This window comes from Salmo trutta, chromosome 7 (assembly GCF_901001165.1).
Source record: "Salmo trutta chromosome 7, fSalTru1.1, whole genome shotgun sequence".
Classification (NCBI taxonomy): domain Eukaryota; kingdom Metazoa; phylum Chordata; class Actinopteri; order Salmoniformes; family Salmonidae; genus Salmo; species Salmo trutta.
The window spans coordinates 47,614,000-47,626,299 of NC_042963.1; the positions used below are offsets into that span (position 1 = coordinate 47,614,000).

The 12,300-nt window shown below is 47.9% G+C and overlaps 1 protein-coding gene across 1 annotated transcript in view; it reads left to right on the forward strand.

Moving 5' to 3' along the window:
* Window positions 1-12,300, forward strand: part of LOC115197557 (solute carrier family 23 member 2) — a 63,365-nt gene that overhangs the window by 33,360 nt on the left and 17,705 nt on the right. Inside the window, exon 6 of the mRNA XM_029759198.1 lies at window positions 11,261-11,378. Within this exon, the coding sequence (XP_029615058.1) occupies window positions 11,261-11,378 (118 nt within the window). The remainder of the gene's footprint in view (window positions 1-11,260; window positions 11,379-12,300) is intronic.

The window sequence follows — 12,300 nt, forward strand, 5'->3', positions numbered from 1 at the left end:
ACTTCGTCTATCGACATGTCTGTATACAGTTGTCTCAGTGACATCATTAATGTTTTTAGGCCTTCCGAGTGGTGCAGCTGTCTAAGGCACGGCATCTCAGTGCTAGAGGTGTCAGTACAAACCCTGGTTTGATCCCGGACTGTATTACAGCTGGCTGTGATCGGGAGTCCCATAAGGCGGCGCACAATTGGCTCAGCATCTTCCGGGTTAGGGGATGGTTTGGCTGGTGTAGGCCGTCATTGTTAAATAAGAATTTATTCTTAACTGACTTAACTGACTCCAGTAAACTGGATGCAGTCTATAACAGTGCCATCCGTTTTGTTACCAAATCACCTTATACCACCCACCACTGTGACCTGTATGCTCTAGTCGGCTGGCCCTCGCTACATATTTGTCGCCAGACCCACTGGCTCCAGGTCATCTATAAGTCTATGCTAGGTAAAGCTCTGCCTTATCTCAGTTCACTGGTCACGATAACAACACCCACCCGTAGCACACGTTCCAGCAGGTATATCTCACTGATCATCCCCAAAGCCAACACCTCTTTGGCCGCCTTTCCTTCCAGTTCTCTGCTGCCAGTGACTGGAACGAATTGCAAAAATCGCTGAAGTTGGAGACTTTTATTTCCCTCACCAACTTTAAACATCAGCTACCTGAGCTGCTAACCGATCACTGCAGCTGTACATAGTCCATCTGTAAATAGCCCACCCAATCTACCTACCTCATCCCCATACTGTTTTTATTTTATTTACTTTTCTGCTCTTTTGCACACCAGTATTTCTACTTGCACATCATCATATGCTCATTTATCACTCCAGTGTTAATCTGCTAAATTGTTATTATTCGCTCCTATGGCCTATTTATTGCCTACCTCCTCATGCCTTTTGCACACACTGTATATAGACTTTCTTTTTTTTCTGCTGTGTCATTGACTTGTTTATTGTGTTATTGGCTTGTTTTTTGTTTACTCCATGTGTAACTCTGTGTTGTTGTCTGTGTCACACTGCTTTGCTTTATCTTGGACAGGTAGCAGTTGTAAATGAGAACTTGTTCTCAACTAGCCTACCTGGTTAAATAAAGGTGAAATAAAAAAATAAAAAAATAAATAAAGGTAAAATAAAAATTATATTGACATCAAACTTGTCATTATGAAAAATTATACACAAAAACAATAAGCTATATTACATCAGCAGCGTGGTGGCCCAAAATTGCATAACTGGTGTATTTTAACACCAATAAACCCATCCGTTTAAAAATGTAGTTAGTATTATGTAGCTTGTTAGTTAGCTAACGAACGTTAAATTAGCTGGATAGCCAGTTCAAATAATGGCTATATCATATGGCTGACAATGTTTTAACTTTAGCTCATTTGTATTCGTTATTACAGGAAAATAAACTCACATGATCATTATTTACAAGTTAATGGAGAGCTAATTACAGAAAATAGCTTACGGTTGTGAGTGTGACAAAATAATGCAGGGCTTTCTACTGCAGAATTTTATACCTTGGATACTGTCTCGTTGGCCTAACGTTATATCCTAATTTGACTTTGATGCAGGTCATGTTGTTCTTCACATTACCGTCTCTGGTATTTGTATTTGTGCTACGGGCGCCCAGGAGTTCGCCATCTGAGGCAAGGGACGAGGAGCGCCCAGGAGTTCGCCATGGATTTTCGAACCCTGGCCGCCGGCGCGGGATGGAACGATAGGGCCCTGATCGACCACTATCGCTGCAGTTTGCGCGAGGACGTCCGTTGGGAGTTGGCCTGCAGGGACACCACCCTCACCTTTAACCAGTTGGTGGACCTGTTCATTCGGCTGGATAACCTGCTGGCTACCCGCGGACGTCCAGATTGGGTTCTGTCAGTTCCATCCCCCAGCACGACTTCTCCAGTGCCCATGGAGCTGGGAGGTGCTGTGCATAGGGAGACTGGAGGATGTTCCATCTCGTGCACCATCTTTGGCTGCAGAGGTCACACTGCCGGTCGGTGCCGAGTTGGTTCCTCTGGGGATCGAGGCAGCAGGCAGGGCACTCTGGCGTCATCCCAGGTGAGCCGGCACCATTCTCACCCAGAGCCCTCTTTTGCACACATGTTTTTGTATGTTACTTTTCCCGAGTTTTCCACGCATTCCCAGCATAAGGTCCTCGTCGATTCAGGCGCGGCTGGGAATTTTATAGACAGATTGTTCGCCCTTAGTTTAGGGATTCCCATTGTTCCAGTGGCTATGCCCTTCCAGTTCACACCTTAGAGAGTTGACCATTAGGGTCAGGGTTGATTAGGGAGGCCACCGCTCCTCTGGGCATGGTGACGCAGGAGGGTCACAAGGAGAGAATCAGTCACTTCCTCATTGACACTCCTGCGTTTCCCGTGGTGCTAGGCCTACCCTGGTTAGCTTGTCATGACCCCACTGTTTCTTGGCAACGGAGGGCTCTCACGGGGTGGTCGCGAGAGTGCTAGGGGAGGTGTTTAGGGGTTTCCGTTGGTGCTACTATGGTGGAAAGTCCAGACCATGTCTCCTCCGTGCGCATTCCCCGTAAATATGCCGATTTGGCTCTCGCCTTCTCTAAAGGAAGGCGACTCAATTACCACCCCATCGACGGGGTGATTGTGCAATAAATCTCCTGGTAGACGCTGCACTTCCCAGGAGTCATGTGTATCCCCTGTCACAGGCGGAGACGGCGGCTATGGAAACATATTTCTCAGAATCCCTGCGTCAGGGGTACATTCGGTCCTCCACTTCACCCGCCTCCTCGAGTTTATTTTTTGTGAAGAAGAAGGAGGGAGGTCTGCACCCGTGTATTGACTATCGAGGTCTAAACCAGATTACTGTGAGGTACAGTTACCCGCTACCGCTCATCGCCACAGCAATTGAGTCAATGCACAGGGCGCTCGCTTCTTCACCAAACTAGATCTCAGGAGCGCATACAACCTGGTGCGTATCCGGGAGGGAGACGAGTGGAAGACGGCGTTCAGTACGACCTCAGGGCATTATGAGTACCTCGTCATGCCATACGGGTTGATGAATGCTCCATCAGTCTTCCAAGCCTTTGTAAACGAGATTTTCAGGGACCTGCACGGGCAGGGTGTAGTGGTGTATATTGATGACATTCTGATATACTCCACTGCACGCGCCGATCATGTGTCCCTGGTGCGCAGGGTGCTTGGTCGACTGTTGGAGCATGACCTGTACGTCAAGGCTGAGAAATGCCTGTTCTTCCACCAGTCCGTCTCCTTCCTAGAGTACTGCATTTCCACCTCGGGGGTGGAGATGGAGAGTGACCGCATTTCAGCCATGCGTAATTGGCCGACTCCCACCACAGTAAAGGAGGTGCAGCGGTTCCTAGGGTTTGCCAATTACTACCGGAGGTTTATCCGGGGTTTTGGTCAGGTAGCGGCTCCCATTACCTCACTGCTGAAGGGGTGCCCGGTACGCTTGCAGTGGTCGGCTGAGGCGGACAGGGCTTTTGGTCACCTGAGGGCTCTGTTTACCTCGGTTCCTGTGCTGGCCCATCCGGATCCTTTTTTGGCGTTCATAGTGGAGGTGGACGCGTCCGAGGCTGGGATAGGAGAGTTGTGCTCTCTCAGCGCTCGGGTACGCCACCGAAGCGCCGCCCCTGTGCCTTCTTCTCGAAGAAGCTCAGCCCGGCGGAGCGAAACTATGACTTGGGGGACCGGGAGCTATTGGCTGTTGTCAAGGCTCTGAAGGCGTGGAGACATTGGCTTGAGGGGGCTAAACACCCGTTTCTCATCTGGACTGACCACCGCAATCTGGAGTACATCCGGGCAGGGAGGAGACTGAACCCTTGCCAGGCAAGGTGGGCCATGTTTTTCACCCGTTTTGTTTTTTCCGTTTCCTACAGACCAGGTTCCCAGAACGTGAAGGCAGACGCACTGTCTCGGCTGTATGACACAGAGGGGCGGCCCATGGATCCCACTCCCATACTCCCGGCCTCCTGCTTGGTGGCGCCGGTAGTGTGGGAGCTGGACGCGGACATTGAGCAGGCGTTACGGGCAGAGCCCGCTCCCCTCCAGTGTCCCGCTGGGCGTCTGTACGTTCCGTCTGCTGTCCGTGACCGGTTGATCTATTGTTCCCACACATCACCCTCCTCTGGTCATCCTGGGATCGGTCGGACGGTGCGCTGTTTGGTTGGGAAGTACTGGTGGCCTACCTTGGCCAAGGACGTGAGGGTTTATGTTTCCTCCTGCTCGGTGTGCGCTCAGTGTAACGCTCATAGGCACCTATCCAGAGGGAAGCTACACCCCTTACCCGTTCCACAGCGGCCTTGGTCGCACCTGTCGGTGGATTTTCTTACCGATCTCCCCCCCCTCACAGGGAAACACCACGATCCTGGTCGTGGTGGAATGGTTCTCTAAGTCCTGCCGTCTCCTCTCTCTACCCGGTCTCCCTACGGCCCTACAGACTGCGGAGGACTTGTTTACGCACGTCTTCCGGCACTACGGGGTGCCTAAGGATATAGTGTCTGATCGAGGTCCCCAGTTCACTTCGAGGGTCTGGAAGGCGTTCATGGAACGTCTGGGGGTCTCGATCAGCCTTACCTCAGGGTTTCATCCCGAGAGTAATGGGCAGGTGGAGAGAGTGAACCAGGATGTGGGCAGGTTTCTGTGGTCATATTGCCAGGATTGGCCGGGGGAGTGGGCAGCGTTCGTGCCCTGGTCCGAGATGGCTCAAAACTCGCTCTGCCACTCCTCCACTAACCTCTCCCCCTTCCAGTGCGTACTGGGGTACCAGCCGGTTCTGGCGCCTTGGCATCAGAGTCAGACCGAGGCTCCTGCGGTGGACGACTGGTTCAGGTGCGCGGAGGAGTCATGGGACGCCACCCATGTTCACCTCCAGAAGGCCGTACTGCGCCAGAAAGCCAGCGCAGACCGTCACCGCAGTGAGGCCCCGGTGTTTGCACCGGGGGACCGGGTCTGGCTCTCGACCCGAAACCTGCCCCTCCGCCTGCCTTGCCGGAAGCTGGGCCCGTGGTTTGTTGGGCCATTTAAAGTCCTGAGGAGAGTGAACAAGGTTTGTTATAGGTTACAGCTTCCGCCCGATTACCGTAATAACCCTTCGTTCCATATGTCTCTGGCCGGTGGTGGTTGGCCTGCTCCAGGAGTCTGAGGTGCAGGAGGTTCCTCCGCCTCCTCTGGACATCGAGGGGGCCCCGGCGTACTCCGTCCTCTCCATACTGGATTCGAGGCGTCGGGCGAGGGGCCTTCAGTACCTCGTGGAGTGGGAGGGGTACGGTCCGGAGGAGAGGTGCTGGGTTCCGGTGGAGGACGTGTTGGACCCTTCAATGCTTCGATAGTTCCACCGTCTCCGTCCGGATCGCCCTGCGCCTTGCCCTCCGGGTCGTCCCCGAGGCCGGCGTCAAGGAGGGGTACTGTCACGACTACCGCTGAAGTCGGGTCCTCTCCTTGTTCGGGCGGCGCTCGGTGCTCAGCGTCGCCGGTCTTCTAGTCATCGTCAATCCACTTTTCACTTTCCATTTGCTTTGTCTTGTTTTTCCTCACACCTGGTTTCAATTCCCTCATTTACTTGTTGTGTATTTAACCCTCAGTTCCCCCCAATGTCTTTGTGTGGGATTGTTTATTGTAGTGCTTGTGCATGTTCCCCGGGAGCGCAGGACGGGTTAGTTTGTGGCCATTTATTCTTGTTGTTCTGGATGCCGTTGGTTTTGCTTAATTAATCTCCGGTTATTACCAAGTTCTGCTCTCCTGCGCCTGACTTCTCTGCCACCCATTACGCACCCCGCTACAAATGTCTACAGTAGCAGAGAGTCAAATCCAGTTGCAAATGTTCAGAGCTGCCCTTCATAATGTCATTAAAACCCACATGGACTACGGTATAATTGATTTCCAAGTCCTGATGTGGTACATTCAGGAGCAGCTTAGTAATGTCTTTACTCAAGCTCCGGCATTGGATATTGTTTTTGCACCAGGTACGGTCACATTTCTTACCAGAGAGCTGCCCAAAATCACACCTTGCGAGAAGGAGGAGGAAATCCGCCCACTCCCAAGCTTCAAAGGATTCAGAGAACCCTTTATGGACGGGCGAGAGGCAGGATAACCTGAGCCCATTGCTCCCGGCGCCTGGTGCAGGCCTCCGACAGATGGAGAAGCCCACTCGATCCAGAGCAGGGATGGATGGTTGCTGACGTCGACTTTGAAATCGTAGGAGTAGGCACTGCGGCTGCAGACACAGGTACCCCCAGCGACGAAGATGCAGGAAGATCAGGCTCCAGGATGGCGAAAATATTTGTTGTATGTATCCGCTCCGGGCCTCTTGTTTGGAGTGTAGGCCTCTGTTTTCGTCTTCCATGGCTCATGACATGCGACCATCTTTGATTGTCATGCTCCTCTTGCTGTGCTCCTTCGACTCTGCTATCAGATGGGGGAGCTCCGGGCAAAACCGGCCAGTCGGGTAACGACAAACAACAAGGCAGAGATGCATCCAACATGGGCGAACGCCGTCCAGCCATCATCGTAGAAAAGGTAAACATTCCACTCTGTGTTTTCTCCAATTTGTTTCGTAGGCTGGCGACCTGCGTGACCAAGGAAGCCACCTCAAGCCTATAATCCTCAGCGTCAAACAATTGCCGCATTGGAACTCTGAGTGATCCGGTTTTCCCCGAAACAAAGCATAATAGATACAGCTCCTACAGCGCTGGAACCTTTCATTTATTTCTCCAGACAAGCACACACTATATCAAATGAAATCAACATTTATTTGTAACATGCACAGGATACAGAAGGTGTAAACTCTACAGTGAAATGGTTCACTTGCATAGTGGAGTCTTTTGTTTAGACATGTAGCTAGCTAGACAATGAGCCATAATCCCAACTCATAATGTTACTACCATGCATGAATCTACAGGTAGCTAAAGCTAACTAGCTAGCTAACATTAGGCTATAACTAGCAATGCAAATGTCTCTGAGATACGAATAACATTACTACACAGATCATACACGTAACGTTAGCTAGCTAGCGAGCCAGCCAGCCAGTTAACTTTAGCTGGCTAGCTAGCAGTACGCCTTAACTTGCAAAGAAAACGACTTTCTGGCAAAAGTAGTAAGTATAATATCTGAAAATGTAGTTAGCTAGACTCTCTTACCTGTATACATGGATGAACGCTTCTCCCTCTCTGTTACGGATGCCATGGTTGCCCTTAGTTCGTAAATATAATCTGGAGACGTGTTTTTTTGTAGTTGTTCATGATATCTTTAAAAAAGATGTGTTAGAAAGGATTACCTACACATACTGAGCAGCTCATGTTATAGACATGGCAGACCAATCTGAACTCATCTCCCGGCATGTCCAGCCCATCCATTATCTCAGCCAATCATGTATGGCTAGGGTGAAGGTTCCTGACTTTTTCTGTGGCTAAACCAACTAGGCTCATAATTTAACAATTTTATTCGTATTGTGGTATCCTGGGAGGTCTGGAGGCGAAAGAAATGCACCCCTGTTTAGGCGAGGTGCTGGTTAGTGGAGTAGAACACTCAAAAAAGAAAAGGAGAGCCACACACTCTAGGAGCTCAGATGCAATAATTGAATAACCTAATATCCAACATTTCTACAGACAAGCTATCTTCATCAGGGTACAGTATAATGACAAACACTGCAGGTCACTAGTTTAAATAGTGTCAAAGGACATACACAGTTGTCTGTAATCATAGCCGGGTGTGGCCTGATATCATTGGTTAATTCTCAAATATAAACAGAACAAACAAAAAACATGAATGGATAGCATACGATCATAGATACAATTTGGCTACATAAGCCTACAAACAATTGCAATGAATAGAAAATCACAATAATCACAAGAATGGCTTCAGATCAAAGTCTACGTTGAGACCGAAGAGAGCAAGGGTCTTTAAATTAAAGATCCAGGCAGCCTCTCGTTTTAACAATAAATTGTCGAGGTCACCCCTTCTTCTAGGGAGATTGACATGTTTGATCCAAATATAACGTAGGGACAGAATCGAGTGGTTCGCTCCCAAAAAATGGGCCGCAACAAGGTAAGTCGGGTTTTGGTGCTGCGATGCTAAGAGATTCGTACTTTTAATTTGCACTTTGTTTTACCCACATCATTTTTACCACAAGAACAAGGTATAAGATGAAAAACTGCCTTTGTGGAGCACGTGATAATGCCTTTGATTGGGATCTGTTTCCCTGTTTGGGGATGTTGCATTGAGAGCAGCTATTGCACTTGTAGCTTCCATTCGGTACAGGCGCAAATATACGTGAGGTGGTAAATCAGGTTTACCCAGGAGGTTGGTGATAGAGGGGAGGTACGTGCCGCAACATTGGCTCCCTCTACTTGGAGTACCTGGGCTGGGAACCCCGAAGCTGATGGCACAAATTAGGGGCAATTAGGGGAGAGTGCCAACCAGCAGTGCAGGCCACATATAGGGAGCACTGTGGCATACTGTAGGAGAGAAAAAGAGAGGCAGGGAGTGAGCCAGGAGACGGGAACAAAGCTCCCGGGGCATGGAACCGAATACGAGGAGGAAAGTTATTTTGTTGTTACGTTTATTTTATGTTGAAATGTATGTTTTATGTTGATATTCTAGTCAGAAAGGCATGCTTTCTGACTAGAATCGCCCTGTCTCTGTGTCTATCCCTGTGCGCTCAAATCTCACACCCCGTGGTTTACCACAGTATTTACAGATGGCATACAAGTTTGTTATTAAGGCACATGTTCCAGAAGGCATTTCTGCCAAAAAACGCATTTTGATAAACAAATGTTTACTTCCAAATGCCTCTCCTGTGAAGTAGCTTCCTAAAATGAGTCACATATGATCAGCATGGTCTAACAAACAAGCCAGTAGAACATGTGACAGTCTCTTCTAAGAGGTAACTCACAGTAAGCAAGGAGAAAAAAAAGAAAGATTTTCCCAGGAGACACAGCTTGAGTTGACCCAATGTTCAGGCTTTATCTGTGTCACAATAGTTGGTTCTGATTCAAGTCACGCAACTTCAGTCCCTACTTCAGTAGTCATGCTATTCAACTCTCATCCCCAAATGACAATTTAAGTAAATGTTTCCGATTTATTGATCTGTGTTGTACTAAATGCCGTCTGTACAGGCTCTTTGCCCAGCGAACGGACGACATCTGCTCCCTACCGGTTAATCTGACAAAGCTCCAACCGTCTCAGATCTTAAAAAGTGCCCTGCAGACAGAACTGTCACCAGCCAACTCACTGCACGCCTCGCTCAGCCTCTCCTTCAACTCTTACCCCCCCACCCCACCCCACCCAACCCCACCCCAACCCCTGTGAAATGTGTCTTTATTTACAGAGGGGTGGGCGAGTGGGCGTCTCTGGATAATGTCATAACTAAATTCATTACGGTGAGAGAATCTTGTGGCCTCCTGTCTCCATGTCTGGCTACTAATCAGCCACATCCCACTTAGCCTAGTGACCTTTTCCTCTCTCTCTCCTACCATCTTGAGTCCTCCTGCATGCTCAGGGGCTTAGCCGAGTCACGGGGAGGCCACTGTTGTCGTTGTTGTGCCAGACAGTGTCGGTTTATGAATGGAAGCTGCAAAAGGGACCACTGAGCTTCTAGACCAACATCTACATTTGATACCGTTCCATTCATTCCATTCCAGCCATCCTCATTTTCTTCACCTGCCTCCACTGCCGGCAGACAGGCATCCACACCCTTCCTTGGAACCTCTGTCAAGCGCCCTTTAGTGCTGGGGAAATTATTATGTAACCACTCTTTCTGGTAGTAAGGGGAATCCATCTAAATTCTGGAAAGCTGTCAAATCTCTGATGCAAATCTTATCATTGATGCATTCAATGTGCAGTTTATTTCAGCGGGAAATATTTTTGAAAGAGTGTCTAACCCTAATATCTCTAAGAGTGGGCTAAATGCTGATTCAGGAATTTTGCATAGTGAAAATGGTAGTGACGTTTTTGCATTTTGGCATTTCATAGAAAAACAAGTCCTTGATACAGTAGCTTACTTGCTATAGATACCAGGAAATCCACAGGGGCTGACCAATTCGAGCCGGGTCTGCTCAAGTGTGCTGCCCCCCTCATTGCTGTCTCAGTAATCCATATCTTAAGTTTAATTGTTATCAGGAAATTTTAATTACTCATCACTGCATTCTTTACCAAAGGGTGGCTGGACCGCTTTAAAGTCACACGCTCTTTTTGTTTACAAAGCTCTGCTCCACAAACTTCCAACTGACCTAACATCAAATTACAACTTATCAAACCCATTCACAGGGGTGTCTAGAGAGTTAGGTAAATCAGCTTTTAATTTCCTTGTACCCTATGTTTGGAATAATCTCCAAAATACAGTACGTTTCGACTGGATGCTTCGGTGTCCCTAGGGCAATTCCGACAACTGACAACTGACTGGTTTTTATAATGAAGAATGTGTTTGTTTTAATTGACTGTGTTTTGTATCTTAATATGTATATTGTGTATATTTATGTTTATCTATACTTGCCTATTGATGTACTTGTTTTGTATTGTGCAGGTCAGTGCTCATTTTTAAAAAGAGACTTTAGTCTCAATATGACTTCCCTGTTGAAATAAAGGTAAATAAAGAAAATAGGGGTCATAGACCTAGCCTGTGTTCTGGGAAGGTTTGCTATGGAGGCGAAAACTGTGGTTGCATGGTTGGACGTGTCGATATTGAATTAGATAGACTTTATTCCTGGAAACAGTGCTGGGAGTTGAAGAGAGGATCTGCATTGTGGTGAACACCCTTGACCGGCTTCATCCAGCTGTCACAAAGTTCTGGGGTTTCTGTAATACACTATGAATTTTCAGTTATTTTTATCACCCAGGATTAGCCGTAATCTCCCTTTTGTTGTGAGCTTTAAGCAACGTCTTAACGTCTTAAATAGAGGGTGGGATCACGCTCGCACAACTGCATGTAATGACATGTTATTCCTTGAGCTAATTCACTCCAAGTTGATGTGTATGAAAACATATTACGTCTATATATGTGGGCGGCAGGTAACCTAGCAGTTAAGAGTGCTGGGCCAGTAACCGAAAGGTCGCTGGTTTGAATCCCCGAGCTGATTAGGTGAAAAATCTGCTGATGTGCCCTTGAGCAAGACACTTTACCCGATTGCTACTGTAAGTGTCTCTGGATAAGAGTGTCTCCTAAATTACTCAAATGTGTTTGGGGCCCTGTTGTGGCCCTATTGTGGCCCTGGGTTAGGAACCACTGGCTTAAGGTGGTCCAATGTGTGTGAGAATCCTTGTGTTTGTCTTTCCTTCCCACAGGACAGTGTGCCTCATCCTTCTGTTTTCTCAGTACCTGAGCAAAGTTGAAGTTCCTTTGATTGCTTACAAGGATAAGAAGTGGGAAGTGTTCCAGTATCCTCTCTTTAAGCTGTTTTCAGTAAGTTACTATACCTGTTTTCTGTGCTGAAAGATACTCACTTCATATATACAGTACATCACCGTTTTATAAACCACACTTTTATTCTGCACACGTTACAATGTTTCAGGCACAGACTCTGTGTGTACTTTGTGGCCCTTCGTAGCCCTTCGTAGCCCTTGCATAAACACCTACAGTATACAACTTACATTTTAAGAAAATGCGTTTCTTGTAAGAAAATGTATGAACATTGCTACCATTTATACATCTGTTACCATAAAAACTCTATTGTTCTAAATGAAATGTATACTTAAAAGACAAATATCTTACCGTACGGACTCGGGAGAGGCGAAGGTTGAGAGCCGTGCGTCCTCCGAAACACAAGCCAACAAAGCCGCACTGCTTCTTGACACAATGCCCACTTAACCCGGAAGCCAGCCGCACCAATGTGTCAGAGGAAACACCGTACACCTGGCGACCGTGTCAACGTGCACTGCGCCGGGCCCACCACAGGGCCAAACCCTCTCCTAATCCGGACGATGCTGGGCCAATTGTGCGCCACCCATGGGTCTCCCGGTTGCGGCCGGCTGTGGCAGAGCCTGGACTAGAACCCAGAACCTCTAGTGGCACAGCTAGTACTGCGATGCAGTGCCTTAGACCACTGCAGGTTTCGGGTTTTACTAGGACGTGGCGGATGGACGTAAGCATCTACCTCTGGTGCTAAAAGTTGCATGTTCAAATCCAGTAATAGAAAGTTGTTTTTCGAGTTTTGGTTTAAGCCTGAACCTTAACCCTTACCTTAACCATTCTGATTTAAAGCCTAACCTTAAGATATAGGTGTTAATGGCTAAATTTAACCCTAACCTTAAAAAATGTGGAGTTAATGCCTAAACTTAACCTTAAACACTTCGAAATTTGACATTTTTGAAGAACGTCTAAATTT